The sequence below is a fragment of the Globicephala melas genome, chromosome 2, assembly GCF_963455315.2.
Source record: "Globicephala melas chromosome 2, mGloMel1.2, whole genome shotgun sequence".
Taxonomy (NCBI): domain Eukaryota; kingdom Metazoa; phylum Chordata; class Mammalia; order Artiodactyla; family Delphinidae; genus Globicephala; species Globicephala melas.
In genome coordinates, this window is record NC_083315.2 from 33,293,576 (window position 1) to 33,312,805 (window position 19,230).

General features: G+C 43.3%; 1 protein-coding gene across 1 annotated transcript in view; it reads left to right on the forward strand.

Moving 5' to 3' along the window:
- The window catches only part of ABHD17C (abhydrolase domain containing 17C, depalmitoylase), a 56,841-nt gene extending 43,466 nt beyond the window's left edge, over positions 1-13,375 (forward strand). Inside the window, exons 2-3 of the mRNA XM_030878466.2 lie at positions 7,844-8,023; positions 11,912-13,375. Coding sequence (XP_030734326.1) covers positions 7,844-8,023; positions 11,912-12,131 — 400 coding nt within the window. The 3' untranslated portion in view covers positions 12,132-13,375. The remainder of the gene's footprint in view (positions 1-7,843; positions 8,024-11,911) is intronic.
- Positions 13,376-19,230: the final 5,855 nt, after the last annotated feature.

Below are 19,230 nucleotides of genomic sequence, written 5' to 3' on the forward strand. Positions count from 1 at the left end.
CTTGGAGACGTGTGGTGCGTTGGGAATAAGACTGGAATTCGGCGTGGGTGGGGATGAAATTCTCAAAGTCCTGGGAGGGTGGGAATCCAGCGCTCAGGTGGAAGGTTAGCCCTGGGATGGAAAAGCAGTGCCTCTTCCAGACACGCCAGGGAGCAGGGGGAAACAGCAGAGGAAGGAGAGCTGGTAGGCGTAGGACGGGAGGGACGGCGTCCTTGTCTCCTGATTGAAGTCACCCACCCAGCGACTAGTGTGTTTGTAGCTGAGCAATGCAGAAGTTCACTTGTAAAAGCCTGCCTTGGGGATTGGACGCATTGAAGAAAACATTGTTTGTAGGCCGTTGCTGCTGTTCCTCCCGTCCCTGTGTCTTGCCCACAAAGGTGGTACGAGCGAGAAGAAATCACTTTTAGTGTTTTGCTATCGTCGTACCCGAAAATAGCAAATTCTAAGTAAAAATGCAGAAAATCCTGCCTGCCTGTGTGTCATGTCTGCCTGCTACAAAACTGTCCTGTTCCAGGTTGGGAGGGTTTAACATCTGTTTTACTTTAGGATAAAGGTTTTGGACTTTGGGATTGTTGACGTTTTTGAAGAAAATACTTTGCACTTAAATCCTGCTCTTTTGTGAAAAGCTGTGGTCTTTAAATGACCTGTATTTCACACAGACTTAGTAATAGATTCCCTTTACCATCTCTCTTTTTATCCTTTATCTTTTCATTGAATTTGAGAGCTAAAAGGTCTGTAGGATCTGGTCTGACCCTTTTTACTCAGTATCAAACAATGGTTAGTTTGAGGAATCCACAAACCCGCTGGAATTTCTAGTATGGAAGATTTCTAAGTAAGGGGAATTTACATTTTTAAAAAGTCCCAAGAAATTCAGATACTTCTCACTTTGGAACCGTTGGTATAGAGGTCATCAGTCTTCTGGCTTTTTTTTTTGTCAAAAACAACACCCTAGTGGTACCATGAAAAGGACCCTCCGCTTCAACATCCTCATCTGCAGGCGGCGGGTGTTGGAACAGAGGCCTCTTAGAGTTTTCCCGAAAATCTTCCATACCTTCAAAGAATTAGCCCCCATCCCCACCTCCTAGGCATCTCATGTGTTGTCAGACAGTATAATAAACAGTCTAATAAACAGGGAAAAACAGTGGAAAAGTCCTCAATGTAATACTGACGAATCTGAACACTTCACTAGCATGTTACAGTTTTCAAAGCCTTTTCAAATACAGACACTGTAAAGAAAGCTTGCTGACTCCATGCAAAAAGGCCCGGCAATACCGTTTCCTTTATTTATTTATTTTAACAAATCACTGCCTAATCATTACCCGAATTAGAAATGAAATTTTGAAAGAAGAAACATTACCATTATTATCATTTTAATATATTACTTTCAAGTCCCTTTTCCATATATAGATTTTGTTGGAAGGAACATAGTTGTGACCCTGTTTTCTGTAGGCTGCTTTTTATGGAACATTTCAACATGACTTTTCCCCACATTAGCTCTTGAGACATAATTTTTAATGGGCTCATGTTTCCTTAGGAGATTTGTTTTTAGCACAAAAATCTATCATGAGTTGTAACAGTTTTGAGGAGGGTTGTCTCCATATCTGAAATATCTGGCGAACTTTTTAAAAATAGTTTTTGTTGCGAAATATAACAGATAGAAGTAGCCAGATAGAAATGTTCATAAGATGCACATATCTGGCTTAATGAACTGTAAAAGGAACACGCGTGACAAGACACAGACTATAGGGACTTGCCTGGCGGTCCAGTGGTTAAGACTCCATGCTTCCACTGCAGGGGGCGAGGGTTCGAGCCCTGGTCAGGGAACTAGGATCCGGCATGCCGAGTGGCGTAGCCAAAAAAAAAAAAAAAAAAAAAAGACATAGACTATAACCAGCGAGTCATAAGCCCCGCCAAAAATGACATGCTTCTTCCCAACCATAACCCGTTCCCCTCCCCCATCCTTAACCGCTATCCTGGTTTTTAGGGCTTCACGTCCTTGCTTTTCTTTCAGTTAAGTATCCCTAGACAGTAAAGTTTAATTCGGGTGGGTTTAAGTTTTTTGCACATGGTGTTGTACAGCATGTGTTCTTTTGTGTCTGTCCCTTCTGATTAACAGCAAGCCTTTAAGATTCATCAGCGTTGCCCTGTGATATTCTGTGGCACGACTTCACCCCCATCCACTTATCCGCCCTCCTGTTGACACCCCTTAGGGTTGTCTCCAACCGCTCACAAATGGTCTTGAAGACATTTCTAATCTGTGGTGAATATACCTGGGAGTAGAATTGCTAGGTCACTGTGTACGTGTTATTATGTCTTCACCTTTACTTTTTGTAAAGGGCTTCTATCAACTTAACAACCCCATCAGGAGTGAATGAAAGTTCCTGTGGTCACATTTTTGTCAACACTTGATATTGTCAACTTTTAAATTTTTGTTAGTACCACATTGTGGTTTTCATTGGTGAAATTTCATTTCGTTTTTACTAATGAAGTTGAGTTTCCCTCCCTCCCTCCCTTTCTTCCCTCCCTGCCATTTAGATTTCTTCTTTTATGAAATGCCCATTTTGTAAAATGCTGCTTTTCTGTATTTGGTCATTTTTTCCCCACTGATGGATGTGTTCTTTATGTTTTGTAGATGTGAGCCCTTTGTTGGTTATACGTGTGGCAAATATCTTTTCCCACTTGCCTTTTTACTTTCTTACTGATGTCTTCTGATGACCGGATGTTCTTTATTTTAATGTCATGCCAGTTGTCATGTTTTCCGCTATTTAATGGCTACTGTTTTACGTGATGAAGTTTTCCAGTGAAAACGTTGAGTTGCAAAGTGTTTGTTGTCATTAAGGCTACGAATGTCTGTGTGTCAAAGGTGGAATTTGTTGAGATTGGTACTGGGCGTGTCCTGGTGCCTGTGAGTGGAAAGCTGAAAGCTGAGGGTCCTTCAGTGAAATACTCAGCCTTCTCCATAAGGCGTTTCAAGATCATGATCTCAGAGGATGGACAGATTCAGGGCCCTCAAGAGAAAAGGCTGTTCCAGTAACCACACACCCACCTCTGCTCCTTGAGTCTGTGCCCATTTCTCCTTTACTTATTCAGTGTGGCCCCCAAGGTCCATGGAGCAGGATATAAAACACAGTATCAAGATACTGAGAAAAACACCCGTCAGAATGGCCATCATCAAAAAAATCTACAAACAGGGGCTTCCCTGGTGGCGCAGTGGTTGAGAGTCCGCCTGCTGATGCAGGGGACGCGGGTTCGTGCCCCGGTCTGGGAAGATCCCACATGCCGCGGGGCAGCTGGGCCCGTGAGCCCTGGCCGCTGACCCTGCGCGTCCGGAGCCTGTGCTCCGCAACGGGAGAGGCCACAACAGTGAGAGGCCCGCGTACTGCAAAAAAAAAAAAAAAAAATCTACAAACAATCAATGCTGGAGAGGGTGTGGAGAAAAGGGAACCCTCTTACACCGTTGGTGGGAATGTAAACTAATACAGCCACTATGGAGAACAGTATGGAGGTTCCTTAAAAAACTAAAAATAGAACTACCATATGACCCAGCAATCCCACTACTGGGCATATACCCTGAGAAAACCATAATTCAAAAAGAGTCATGTACCACAATGTTCATTGCAGCACTATTTACAATAGCCCGGGACATGGAAGCAACCTAAGTGTCCATTGACAGATGAATGGATAAAGAAGATGTGGCACGTATGTACAATGGAATATTACTCAGCCATAATAAGAAATGAAAGTGAGTTATTTGTAGTGAGGTGGATGGACCTAGAGTCTGTCATACAGAGTGAAGTAAGTTAGAAAGAAAAACAAATACCATATGCTAACACGTATATATGGAATCTGAAAAAAAAGATTCTGAAGAACCTAGGGGCAGGACAGGAATAAAGATGCAGACGTAGGGAATGAATTTGAGGCCACGGGGAGGGGGAAGGGTAAGCTGAGACGAGGTGAGAGAGTGGCATGGACATATATACACTACCAAACGTAAAATAGATAGCTAGTGGGAAGCAGCCACATAGCACAGGGAGATCAGCTCGGTGCTTTGTGACCACCTAGAGGGGTGGGATAGGGAGGTGGGAGGGAGATGCAAGAGGGAGGGGATATGGGCATATATGTATGCACATAGCTGATTCACTTTGTTATACAGCAATTATACTCCAATAAAGATGTTAAAAAAAAAAGATACTGAGAAAATAGGTTCGACTATAACGATAATACTCATTACTGGGATAGGTTATCCTATGTGATTCTCATCATTCCACAAATTTGATCAAAGAAGGTATGGGCGAGTCTGATGCCATTTCAATACGGAAGTCTTCAGCTTTATTTTTGATTTTTAGTATTAATCATCTCTTAATCCTCTGTTCTTCAGTAACTGCATTCAGTTTTCATTTTCCTCTTCCTCTTCCTTTTTTGATTTATGATCTATTTGTTTATCATTAATAGCAAAATATCCTGCCACGGGACGGCCACTGTGGAAAGACCCTACACTTCACATGTGAGGTTTGGAGGTGCTCTTACCTTCAGGTGCCTTCTGACCTCCACACCCCGCCACATGCAGCATCCCATGGCCCTCGTGCTTTGGGATGTCATAGCCTACTTTTGATGCAAATTGTGGGGGGAGAAGGAGACCCCTAATCTTATTTTTTTGTTGTTGTTGTTTGCGGTACGCGGGCCTCTCCTGTTGCGGAGCACAGGCTCCAGACGCGCAGGCTCAGCGGCCATGGCTCACAGGCCCAGCCGCTCCGCAGCATGTGGGATCCTCCCGGACCGGGGCACGAACCCGTGTCCCCTGCATCAGCAGGCGGACTCTCAACCACTGTGCCACTAGGGAAGCCCAACCGTTTTTTAATAACCTGTTCTTCCAACTGAAATGAAGCCCAGGCAAGAACGTCAGACAAAACGTGCATCTTGGGAGCCCCCTCCACAGGCACAGTTGTATTAGATGGTGTCAAAGTTCAAAGGGCTGGGGCCACACAGAAACTTCCCTGTAGAAAGAGAGGGTGCATCCTCGTTCTGAGCAGGCGATTTCCTACCTGCGTCTGGGGAGGAGAGCATCTCTTTTTTGTTGGTTGGTTTGTCTTCGATTTTTACATTCCTGTTTCCCCTTCCCTGTAGGATTCTTAATAGTCCCTTACCTATCTCCCTGCTCCCTTTTTATGCTCTGTCATGCCCTGCGTGCTGCAGGAAGATGAATCTTCACGAAGCACAGCCTTGTTCCTGTCCCCTTGACCTGAACGTCTCCAGTGGCCCCTCACCTCCTCCAGGACAAGCTCTACCTCCTTATCTTCCCCCTGATGGCCTGCCCAGCCTCGCCTCAGCCCTCCAGCCCCCCAAGCTGCTCCCTGGACTCCACCCCGGCCCTGTGTGACTTCATGCTGCTTACTGACGGTCCTTTTTATCCCCACGTGTTCAGCTCCTGTCCGCCCCTCTCGGCACAGCCCAGATGTCGCCTCTCTATAAAGCACAGAACAGCACTTACCAGCCAGAAATAGCCATTCCCTCCCCAGATTCCTTCCTAAGGGCCCCCATTTTCCTGTGAAGTTTGAGGGAGCCTGAGGGGGAGGCAGCTCAGTGAAATCCTGCCACCCGCCTCAGCTCTAGACTGACAGTTCTTTTCACTGAAGGCTGTTATCAGAAAGCATGTCCTAGGGATAAACCATAATGGAAAAGTATATTTTAAAAAAAGAATGTATAGGACTTCCCTGGTGGTGCAGTGGTTGAGAATCTGCCTGCCATTGCAGGGGACGCGGGTTCGAGCCCTGGTCTGGGAAGATCCCACATGCCGTGGAGCGGCTGGGCCCGTGCGCCACGACTACTTGAGCCTGTGCTCTAGAGCCCGTGAGCCACAACTCCTGAAGCCCGTGCACCTAGAGCCCGTGCTCCGCAGCAAGAGAAGCCGTTGCAATGAGAAGGACGTGCGTTGCAAGGAAGAGTAGCCCCCGCTCGCCGCAACTAGAGAAAGCCCCAGCACAGCAACGAAGACCCAATGCAGCCAAAAATAAACAAATAAATAAATATTTTTTTAAAATTAAAAAAAATGTATATGTGTATAACTGAGTCACTTTGCTGTATAGTAGACGTTGGCACATTATAAATCAACTACTTCAATTAAAAATAATAATGTAATAATAATAAAAAACTACATTACCCAGCAAAAAAAAAAAAAGAAAAGAAAGAAAAGAAAGCACGTCCTACTGCCCTGTAAACTACAGTAGGTATTTATGCAAAGAAGTTGGAATCGTTGGGTTATAGCCTTCAACTTCAGCAGATAATATCACATTATCTTCCCAAGGGCTCATGCCAATTTATATTCCTGCAGCAATGTCACAGACTTCCACTTTTCCATGTCCTTGCTATATCCCTTGACATTGTCTGACTTTTTAGTTTTTGCCTTTTAGGTGTAAAAAAATAAATTGTGGATTTAATTTGCATGTTCACATACTAACGAGGTTGAGCATCACATCTTTTTTTTTTAAGTTTTAAAAATTTTTTTATTTATCATTATTTATTTTTGGCTGTGTTGGGTCTTCATTGCTGCGCACGGGCTTTCTCCAGTTGCGGCGAGCGGGGGCTACTCTTTGTCGAGGTGCGCGGGCTTCTCACTGCGGTGGCCTCTCCTATTGCGGAGCACGGGCTCCACGTGCGTGGGCCTCACCAGTTGTGGCACGGCGGGCTTGGTAGTTGTGGCTCGTGGGCTCCAGAGCGCAGGCTCAGCAGTTGTGGCGCATGGGCCCAGCTGCTCCCCAGCATGTGGGATCTTCCCGGACCAGGGCCCAAACCTGTGTCCCCTCCATTGGCAGGCGGATTCTTAACCACTGCGCCACCGGGGAAGCTCAAGCATCACACCTTTTTACGTGTTTATTAGGCATCATGTTTTCTTTTCTGCGATATGTCTTCATTTCTTTGGTCTGTCTTTTTCTTCTTTATTTCTACGTACCCTTAATATATTCTGGATATCCTTTGTAGGTTCATATGTAGCGTACCTGTATTCCTGGGATTCGTCTGTTTTGTTCCTCCATCACATATGGGATGCTCGTCCTTCTGCTTGGGCCAGGGTAGCTCACCATCACGTCTCCTCCCCACCGACGGGAAGGGGAGGGCATGGAGCCTTCCGTTTAAAGTTATGGCCTGCAGGTTGTCCATGTCACTTTTGCTCACAGCCCACGCCCAAAGCTTAGTCGTCTGCACGCCAGGCTGCCAGACAGGCCAGGAAATGAAGCCTGTATTCCACGCAGCTGTTTACCCAGCTAAACCTTGGCGGACAGTGGAGGAGGAGACCATTGATGGATTGAAAGACTCGGAAGGGTTAAACCCCAAGGAGAGGCTATAGAAAATATATTTGCCTTTAAATTAATTGTCTCCCAGTACCTTTTCCTGATGATAAATGTTCATTTCTTTTGTATTTTATTAAAACCTCATTTCAAGGACTCTAATAATATTATGATCTAGCAAACATGCTTCTGTTTTTATTTCAGAAATACATTTAGGATGGTCAGAGAAACTCAGGAGGGGAGAGTAGGAAATGAAATGACTCTGGGAACACTGAAGTGAAGTTTATGATGCATTCATGTAGTTAATTTCTAGAAAAAAATGGCATGTTTATTATTTTTGCAAAAATTGTGGAGGACAGAATCTCAGTCACTTAGTCCTGAGATAGGCCCCTAACATTTTTGTGGCGTTCACATCCATCTTCAGCTATAGGGTACCCGTGAGATGATGTGGTTCTAAACTGGCAGGTGTGGGAGTTTTGTGAGTTCATGATACTGTGGTGTTGGTCTCACTCTTTTTTTCTTTCACACATCAGCTAACGGCCCGTGCCCTCTGATTTCTCCAGGTATGGCGTAAGCCCCGAGAACATCATCCTGTATGGTCAGAGCATTGGGACTGTCCCCACGGTAGACCTGGCCTCCAGGTACGAGTGTGCAGCCGTAATTCTCCATTCGCCTCTGATGTCTGGATTGCGCGTGGCTTTTCCCGATACCAGGAAAACGTACTGCTTTGATGCTTTCCCCAGGTAAGCTCACTCCTGCCCAACAAGTGCTAAGGCGTCCGGTGACCCAGCTTCACATCAGATGCCACCGTTAATTGTGGGCTACTAATAAATGTCTCCTGAATGCAGCCGGACGTCAGCCCCTGTGCTGCGCTCCTCAGGGAACGTGGAGGTGGATATGACATGTACACCAGCCGGAAACCTGGTCCTCTGGGCTGGACTCATTTGTAAAACAATCTACCAGATGATGTATAAGGACCTTGCTTGTACCGATATCCAGGATTAATTGGTTTAGCTGGACGTGCAGGATAAAAAAAAAAGTGCCCACATGTCTTAAAGGAACATCTAGTCCAGTGTTCTTTCATTCGCTCAGATGGACATGTATTGCTGAATCACGAGAGCTAAGTGCAAAATCTGTGATGAGGCCATTAGCATGGTCTAGACACTCAAAGAAAAACCGCAAGCATCCCCAATTTTGAAATTTCTGTTACGTTTTCAGTCAGGCCGATAGGTAAGAGAAAAAGTGACGTGAGCTATTTGCAAGCTGGTAATGGGCTGCAGGGACCGTGTAAGTGGATGGTCCTTCCCTCCCCTCCCCACCGCCCCAGACCAGTGCGACCACTCATTCCTCCTGCCGCCCACTTGTGCCTGAAGACCCCCTCCCCTGCAGAGGGGCCGGCACCCTCCGCTGGAAGCGTGTGCATGAGAGCCCACAGCCGGGCCCCCTCCTGCCGGCGCCCCAGGGGCAGCAGAGCCCCTGCTGCCCCAGTCCCTGCTGTCTTCTAGTCCCCTAATAGAAGGAAGAAAAACGGGCAGCTGTGTATACATGCAAAAGCAGCGAGCACACTGCCTTCTTGAATACCTCTCTTTGAAAACGTCTGCTTGTTTTTTAAAATCTGAGCTGAGGACAGTATTTGCTAAAAACTATTTGCCCATGGTACGTTGCTAAACGGACCGAGGTTCTGACAACAGGACTCACACGGCCACACTGTAGAAAAAGCCTCAACAGAAGAATGTACAGTTTTCGGATTTTGATGGACCCGTTCATTGCTGTCATTCTGTTATTGCTGGGAGAGAAAAAGAACATCATTTGGTTGCATAAACATCTGTTCCACAGACTGGCCTGTTTCACAGGAAGAAACTTTCTCTCAACACCTTGGGTGAACTTCATTTCTGTGCACCCTGTACCGGGTTCAAGGAAGTTCAGCTTCATGGGAAAGTTGAACGAACTGCAAATTGCCAGTGGCGTGGCTGAGAATGCTAAGTAGGGCCCATGTGCGACTCGAATGTGGCCTTATTTGCGCTGAATGGGTATTGAGAGGCCGGTTTGTTGAAAGGGAGATATTTAGCATGTTTGCGGGAAGCTATGCTAGGAGTTACCCTGGCAACAAAATGAATCGGTTTCCCCCCTGACTCTTAAATTAGCGTATACCTTAAAGTACAGCCACGACAACTAATTATAGCTTATTCATTAATAGGAAACCAGCCACTAGTCTTTACTGGGTTTGTCTGATCTGCCAGTCCACGGCTAAACATTGCACGCCTCTTATCTCACAAGACTCATTTTATAGTTAGGAAACTGAGGCGTAGAAAGTTAAGCGGTTTAAGCTGCTTAATTAAGGTTGGTGAGTGGAAACAGCCAGAAAAGGCCATTCATCCTATTCAGTACCATAAAGTATTAATATGATAGATTTCAAACCATTAACAGTCACATGGACTTTCATCATTAATTGAATTTGGGGAATGTTTTCTTACGGTGTCCATTGCTACCAAATGCACACTTGTGTCTGTGTCCCTCTCTCTCTCTTTTTAAAAAAAAATTTATTAATTTTATTTATTTATTTCTGGTTGTGTTGGGTCTTCGTTGCTGCGCGTGGGCTTTCTCTAGTTGCGGCGAGTGGGGGCTGCTCTTCATTGTGGTGTGTGGGCTTCTCGTTGCAGTGACCTCTCATGTTGTGGGCACTAGGCACACGGGCTTCAGTAGTTTGTGGCACACGGGCTCAGTAGTTGTGGCTCATAGGCTTAGTTTCTCCACCACATTTGGGATCTTCCCGGAGCAGGGCTCGAACCCATGTCCCCTGCATTGGCAGGCGGATTCTTAACCACTGCGCCACCAGGGAAGTCCCTGCCCCGGTCTTCAAAGGAAGGCACTTTCTCATTTCTTTTTTAGTATTAAAAAATTAGAGATAAAGAGTCCTGATTAGTATTTGGTTGGTGGTTTATTTTCTTTTACCTCCTTTACATTTAGAATCAGATGGTGGCATTTAACCTCAGGTACACCCATCCTCCAGGTTGCAGAGAGTCTCCTAACTCATGCAGCATGGAGCTGTCAGTAAATAGATTTTTAAATTGAATATAACTGGACTATTGCATTCTTAGAAGAAGTCACTTTAAAATTTAAATATGAAAGGAAAGTAGATTTCTAAACAAGATTCCTAATCTGCAAAGTTGACCCCTTCCACAGTGGCCCTGATCTTGGCAAATGACATGGCTGATGAGATTTTGCAGTCTTCCCGGATGTCTTGAGGTGGCTGGCAACTTCCTGAGTTGTTAATAAGGCTCTGTGACAGCTGTTTGTAGATCTTTGGAATGTGTAATGGATGTCAGAGCTCTGTACTATCACCACAGCCTCATGTCTGTCCTTTAATGATCTCTCCAAGCTTCAGTTACCTCTTTGGTTTAACAGAGATGGTCCTTCCTCTTTCACTGTGGCTCATTGGAGATGCAATGCGGTTTTGTATGTAAAGTGCAAAGCACCTGGCTGTGGTCAGTGCTGAGTAAACGTTAGCTATGACTTTTAACAAAATGATCCCTACGGTTAGTACCAATTTGATCCCTCTGTAACTTTGGCTAGAATCAGATACAGAAAGTCAACAGTAAGGGGGTCTCTGGCAGGAGGCCAGAATGGACAGAGGGTCGCCTGTCTCCATGTGTTTGCAGGTGAAATGACAGTTACCTCTGTCAGAGAAGTTGCCTACACACGCAGCCCAACAAGGTTTACAGTCTTCTTAATTCCTCTTTGGGAAACGCTTTCAGAGTCTGCAGCACATTCTTTTGGAGATGCTCAAATATTCATCCTTTGTGGGTAGCTTTGATTTTTGTAAACAGTCAGAAATCATTCAGAATTCAATCTAGATGTTGTACATTAAGTTTTCAAGCTAAAGAGTATGGTTTTTATTTAAAAATGAGGTATTTGTTTCTATGAAATGAGGTTTCTGAGGATCTTGTTAATCGATGCTGAAGGTGGCTTACACGGAAAGAGTCCTGAAAACTTGAGTGGCCGTGGAGTCAGTGCTCAGATTTCAAAAGAGGCGTTCATTCTGCTATGTTAAGGTCTAGCTTGTTTATTTAAAAAAAAAAATCCTCTCTCCAAAATATGAATATATCAGAAATAGTAGTTACTGGATTGCTAGTCTGACGACATTCAGGAGTTCTGTTTTTAATAAAATACTTTAACAGAAACACAATGTGGCTAACTGCAGTGTGGTATTCTCAGTTGGATCTTGGAACAGAAAAACTTCATGGAAAGTGGAAAAAGTGGAAAAACTTCAGTGGAAAAACTCATGAAATCCAAATAAAGTCTGGAGTTTGGTGATGTACCGACGCTGGTTTTCGGTTTTGAGCAATGTACTATGGGTAACGCGTGGTGTTGGCCTTATGGGAAAGGGGTTGGGGTGGGTAGGAGCTCTGTGTTATCTTTGTACCTTTCCTGTAAATCCAGAATTATTGCAAAATGCAAAATTAATTTTTTAAAAAGTGAATTACTAGAAAAGTGAGGGGGGAAAACACCCTCGCGTGCTTACCTCCCTTGCCTGTGAACACCGCCTCGGTTCCATGAAGTGTGATGTCTGTCGTCTGTGAGCATAACTAAAGGAGTCCTTTTTCTCCCCCTCCCCCTTTCCTGTCTTGCAGCATTGACAAGATATCTAAAGTTACCTCTCCCGTGTTGGTCATTCACGGCACAGAGGACGAGGTCATCGATTTCTCCCATGGCCTGGCCATGTACGAGCGCTGTCCCCGGGCCGTGGAGCCCCTCTGGGTCGAAGGGGCTGGCCATAATGACATAGAGCTTTATGCACAATACCTAGAAAGGCTAAAACAGTTCATATCTCACGAACTTCCTAATTCCTGAAGAAGATGACTTGCTTTTACCTCATCTACTGTGAACACAGGAATCCTCGGTTTTGCACATGCTTTAACTGGATAGCTGTCATGGCGGGATAACCACGAGGAAGCGCCCAGCTTTTCAGGCGTCCTACTCAAAGAGCTGAGGGCATCTCGGTCTTTCACATCCAGAGGTTCTACTAACTCACACATCATGTTAAACTGAACGGTTGTGATTCCCAGCTTCATCGCCTTGCAGAATGGGAATGAGAGCTGAGTGGGGGGACCGTTTTCTCCTGCTATAAAAGATGCTCACACCCCTTTCTATTCCTTACCCACCACGTAGGATTCATTTACGCAGGACTCAGCCTCTCTCCACCCGTGTTCTCATTATGTGAGCTGCAGCTCTCTTTCAGCCACTAGATTCATGGGTCCAATCCATTTGTGAAGCTGTGATAGTGTAACTGGAAACCATCGTGATGAAAATCCCTTCGTTAATTTTTGTTCACACTCCGGTCTTTCCCCCAAACAAATCAATTAAAGGGTAATTTACTGGAACGATCATGAACGACTTCATCAACTGGAACCATATGAATATAACTGGAATATTCTTAAAAGGAAACTGGGGTTTTTTTTAAGTGTAAATTTATTACTAGTCCACAGAGTTTTAATATTTTGATCGTCTGGTTGGTCTCACAAAGAACCTAGCCGACCTTCCTTCTGTAAAGCCCTCCTTGTAGGCTTTTTTAAAGTACTGTACATATATGCAATTACCTTGTGCATAGATTCTTAATGGATAGTTTTCTTTTGTCAGGCTACAACAATGAACTGCAGATTCCTTGTTTGTAATGTAAATGATTGAATACATTTTGTTAATACGTTTTTATTCCTAGGTTTTGCTATTAAAAAAATTTTATAACATTTCCAAGACAAAAAATGACAAGTTTATGCTTTGAAAAATTTATGTAATTAAAATTCCACTAAACTAATCTTTTTAGTTTAGGAGTTATTTGGGTTTTGACACTGGAGTTGCGCCCGTAAGCATCAGAAGTGGAAGATGCTTAAAACTGCTACACTACTTGTGTTGGTTGGGGGTTTGGGTTTGAGGGTTCTTTGGTTTTATTAAAAAAATTTTTTTTTTCCAAATTTAAAAGCCTTAAATGTACTGTAAGCCTCAGATTGTTGTACAGCTGGATTGCGGTTGATTGCCAGCTTGTGTACTGTTGCTTGGATACGACACAGCGGTTGGTCACGGAATAAAGGATGCATGGATCAGAATGTGCGGGCTCGTGCAGTTTTTTCCCTTTATCTCTCCATCAAAGAAAACATTCTGTCCAGATTTAAGAAGAAACCCTCGGAGCTTACAAACGTCACTACCTTTCTCAAAGTGTATATGTTTTTTTAAACTTTTTATTTTATATTGGAGTATAGTTGGTTAACAGTGTTGTGATAGCTTCAGGTGTACAGCAAAGTGATTCAGTTACACATATACATGGATCTATTCTTTTTCAAATTCTTTTCTCATTTAGGTTGTTACGTAATATCGAGCAGAATTCCCTGGGCTATGCAGTAGGTCTCAAGGTGTGTGTTTTTGTTCTGTAAAAGACGATAGATAACTTTTGAAGAAGCCAAGATGTAAAGCCTGTAGCGGTAAAGTACAGGTGGCATCCAAATGGAGAGGGCAGTGGATTCTGGCTGTGAAACAAGAACGATGAAGACCATCTCACTGTGACCTGGCTAGGAGGGAGAACAGGCCTGCTTCTTTGGAAAACCTGAGCTGAGTCTTTTCAGTCCTTTGATCACTGACTAGAAAAAGAGCAACTGAGGGATGCTTGTTTTCAACTCTCGGAACACCCCTTCTGGGCACGCAGGGAGAGAAATGGTGGTGGAGGGAAGGTGTAAGGGCGTGGGCTATGCTCCCGTGAGTGTGTGTCCCAGCACATTGCAGGCTACTTCCTGGTCTTAGATCAGTACCTGTAATGGGAGATCTTGGAAGGATGGGGCCCTGCTCACCTAGGGGAGTCATCAGTGAAGCTACAGAGGTGGTACTGTCCCAGAGGTCCAGGAGACTTAGAAGGGAAAGAAGCATATCCAACAGCCTGCCTTTGGGGTGTGAGAGCAGCTAACCTAGGTTTCCAGAGACCTGATTTCTGATCCCGTTTGTCTGCTGCTTGCATCTTCTGTAAACCAGTTCCCCCTTTTTTCCCTCCTGAACTATTTAGTAAACTTACTTTTGTCTGCCAAATTTCAGCAGTTAATGGGAAACGATAATAAGATTGACAATTACAGAAGCTAAGGTGGCAAAGCCTTTTTTTCCGTTCATTGTTTTTATAACTTGATGTAGGTGGTTTATATCTATTGGAAGCAACTCATGTTTTCTGACTCCTGACTCTTTCCCCTGAACCGGGGAGGGGGTTTTGTCTACTCTTTTGCAGAGTTTGACGTGGGGACAGCCTTTCTCTGAGGATGGCGTGTGTGATGACAGTGGGAATCCCAAGAGAGACCCCATTCATGCCAGTTTCAGATTACAAAACATACTTAGTACTGAACCTGAAAGATCTGGCCACTTCTGTTTTCTGCTGTAAGATGGACTTGGGGTGAGGACCAACTCTCCTTATGGAAAAAAAATAAAAAGCAAAAACAAACTAGCACTACTAAATAAAATGGAAAAATCTTAGATGCATGAACTGGTAAGAAAATAAAGACTATGTAGGCCAAATACTAGGTAAAGATGAGGAGCTTTGAAGCCAGTTTTCTCTTGGAAGGAATTTCCTGGACTAGGTTAACCTGAGCATTGGTTTTCCAGTCTGGTGGAGCTCAGGGGACAGTAAACAAACCCTAGAGCGCCCTCCACGGTGGGGAGACTAATTGGAAGCTTCCCTTTTTAGAGGAAAATCATATGATCATCTCAACAGACACAGACAAAACATTTGATGGAATTTAATATCGCATTCATGATTAAAAACCAAACCAAACTCATATCAAACCAGGGCTAGAAAGCAACTTTATGAACAGATTATCTCAAAACAAACTGAAACACCAAGCATTGTACTGAGTGGTAAAACAGTGGAAGCATTATTCCATTTTAGATTGGGAATTAGCCATAGGACCATTCTCACTTCTGCTCAAAATTACACAAAGCCCCTAGCAAATGCAGTAGAGTCAAAGAAATGAAAAAGGTATAAGACATGGAAAAATAAAAAGGATGAATATGTTCTAAAGCCAAATTATTGTGGCTGCACAGCTCACTAAATTTACCAAAAATCATTGAAATGTACACTTAAAAGGGGTAGATTTTATGGTATGTAGATTATACCATAGTAAAAGATATTTAAAGAAATGAAAAATAAATAAAACTCAGATTATGATGTCTGGATGACACCAGACAGCTACACCAGAAAGTATCTACAAATTATTAGATGTAATAAGAATTTAGTTAGGTTGCTGGACACAAAAATCAATATAGAAAAGTCAATCTTATTTCTATAAATCAGTTAAAAATGTTTTAAATTCAATTAAAAACAAAGATACCATTTACAATAGCTTTTAAAAATATTGAGTAACTGGGAATAATCTAACACACGTTAGACATACTCTGGAGAAAATCATAAAACTTTTTTGAAGGACATTAAAACCTAACTTAATGAGGGTTATACGATGTTAATGGATAAGAAGGCTCATTTTTAATATATTCTTCCCAAATTGACCTATAGGATTAATAATGATTCCAGTAAAAATCCCAACAGGACTTTTTGTCAGGAAACTGACAAGGTGATCCTAAAATTTGTATGGGAGAACAAAGTGCCAAGAATAGCCAGGGCAACTGAAGATGAAAAAGATGCAGCACGTGCTTTACCAGATAGAAGAATTCCAGGTGGGAAGTCTTAAGACTGAAAAGGCTCAGTCTTTCAGATTCTAGAGTCTAGAAACCTTCATGACCCTGACTCTAGCCCCTGCCAACAGCTGCTTCAGTATTCTGTACTCACCTGACCATAGCTATGTCATTACTGCTTGAAACCACAAAGGAATACATTTCTAGATTTGATTGATTAAAAATAAAAAACTTTCATAGTAAAAGAAAAAATAGCATAACCTAGTGACAAACTGGGGTGACATTATAAAGCAAATGACATATAATGTAAAAATATATTTAATAATCAAATGATGAGGCACTCTTTATCAAAGAGCACAGGATGTGAAGAGACTATCATAAGAGATTATTGTCCATAATAATCACATATAGATTCAATCAATCAAATGACTATATCAAATATATATACATTTAAACATTGAAATGCCATTTTAAATTATAAACTTGGTACAAATATTTATTTGAAGAGGTTGCTCAGTATTTATTTGAAGAGATTATTGCCCAAAAGAATCACTTACAGATTTAATCAAATAATCTATTTTACAATACATTTAAATAATCAAATGCCATTTAAATTATAAGCTGGTATAAATATTTGAATTATAATACCCATTGGTGGTAAATGTTTGGATAAATAGTTACTTTAAAATTATACTGCTGGGGCTTCCCTGGTGGTGCAGTGGTTGAGAGTCCGCCTGCTAATGCAGGGGACATGGATTCGTGCCCCGGTCCGGGAAGATCCCACATGCCGCAGAGCGGCTGGGCCCGTGAGCCATGGCCGCTGAGCCTGCGCATCCGGAGCCTGTGCTCCGCAAAGGGAGAGGCCACGGCAGTGAGAGGCCCGCGTACCGCAAAAAAAAAAAAAAAAAAAAAATTATATTGCTAATTTTACACACCAAGTTGGTACAAACCTTCTAAAGTATACTTTGAATCAAAAGTCTAATCTAGCAATTTGGCTTCTAGGAGTTTATCCTTAGGAAATAATCAAGAAGATGACATGGGCTTATATGGGATAATCACTGCTACACTGTTAGTAAAAGTGAAAACTTGCAAACAATCTAAGTTTCCAGCAACAGGGATTTCGTTTTTATCATGTCCGTACAACGCATTATTCTGTAACCATCGTAAACGATGCTATAGAACAATATTTAGTGGCGTGACAAAATTGCCAAAATACGTTATATGGTAAAACTGATCACTAAATGGCTCCCGTGTATGATTCTTCTCTTCACACCCCCACACATTCAAACTTGGACCAAGAGCTGGATATGTAATAGATGGACATCTTTGTTGTTGATGTTTAATTATATTGTCAATAAGTCTTTATAAAGAGAAAAGCCCAAACCTTCTTTCAGAATTCATGCGAAGTGGTTATAAAACATATCATCAGTAGGATCTTTTGTTAAAATAATTTGTTTTGGAATCCATTGGATGGCACTGTTTTACTCCCCAAGCTAGAAAGAACAAGTCATCCTCAGTACATCTCATTCCCTTATGTGTGAGGGTTACTAAGCCAATAGACGAAGTTCATATAAATATCACATCCCATGCTGTCCAACTCCGATGCCTCCTCTTCCCTGAGGCCTTGCCTACCAGGATTTCTGCAAAGAAGACATAGTCATGCCTGCAGGAGCTCACACAGAGCTTGCCCAGCAGAGGGCCTGGGACGCAGCCCTTGGAACAAGGAGGCCTGGCCCTATTCCTTCCCAGCCAGAGGAAAATATATGTAACATAAAATTCACCGTTTTAACCAATTTTAAGTGTACAGTTCAGTAACATTAAGTACATTCACATTGCTGGGCAAGCATCACCACCATCCATCCTGAGAAAATGTTCACCTTCCCAAACTGAAACTCTGTACCCATTAAACACTAACTCCTCATTTCCCCTCCTCTGGACCCTGGAAACCACCATTCTACTTTCTGTCTTTGTGAATTTGACTCCTCTAAGTACCTCATAGACGTGGGATCACACAGTGTTTGTCCTTTTGTGACTAGCTTATTTCACTTAATAGAATGTTGTCAAGGTTCATTCATGTGACATTTCATTCCCTTCCTTTTAAGGCTGAATAATTTTCTATTGTATGGATAGACCACATTTTGTCCATCCATTCATCCGTTGATGGACATTTGGGTTGTTTCCACCTTTTGGCTATTGTGAATAGTGCTGCTATGAATATGGGTGTGTACACACACACACACACACACACACACACACACATTTGGAGACCCTGCTTTCAGTTCTTTTGGATATATACCTAAAGGTGGAATTTCTGGATTGTAGGGTAATTCTAGTTTTACTTTTTGGAGAAAACACCAAAACTGTAATACTTGATCTGCAATTCTTAACAAGAGTCTTGGGGTCTGTGGCCCCTTTGAGATGTCTGTACCTATGGGCATTTTTCTGGGGAGAAGGTCCACAACTTCAGCAGATTCTCAAAGGTATCAGTGATTCTGAAGGATTAAAATCACTGAACTAGACAGTAATGTCTACAGCTTCTTTTAAAGCCAATATTTTTGAATTCCAGGAACTGTGAGTACGGATTTTGGGAGGTTAAGGAGCTTGAATGTATTCTGCAGGCAGGCCCAGGGAGGGAATGCCATGGGCTGGTCAGAACTCTCTGCATACATAAGGAGAGCATCTCCGGATGTGCGGGAGTTGAGTGCAGAAGCATTTACAGACCCAGAAGGGGCTGAGACCATTGGAAGAATCTTGGCTACAGCAGGCCTGGCTGTGAGTTTTTCTGCCATGATACCGTGTGACCTTGGGCAATTCTCTTAACCGCTCTGAGCCTGTTCTTCGTCTCTAAAGTGGTAGTAATCCCCACCGCAGTCATCGTGGGATCAGATGAAATTCTGTAGGTAGAAAAGCTTTGTAAGAGGTAGTGGGGTCTTAGACCCACTCATTAAATGGCTGGCTGAGTTTGGGTTTAGAACAAGACAGAGAAAACTCTGAAAACTCTAGTTTAAGACAGTCTACCCTGTCGTAGCTTAATCATTACTCTGCTGCTAAATGATTTACCATTTGGCCGGACACAACTTGTTGACACCTGGCCCTGTCTGGTCTGCTTCAGGGTGGGAGGGCCCGGGGCCTTCCAGACATGTGCAGATATTGTCTCCTGTTTCAGTGCCCTTCAGATCTCCCTTCCCTGGACTTCCAGATGACCCTTAGATGGGGCTGGGAGGCACATGTAGATCCCGAGCCCATCCAGAACTTTCTAAGATGGGACCTGGAGTGGGCCAGGATTTCTGGGATA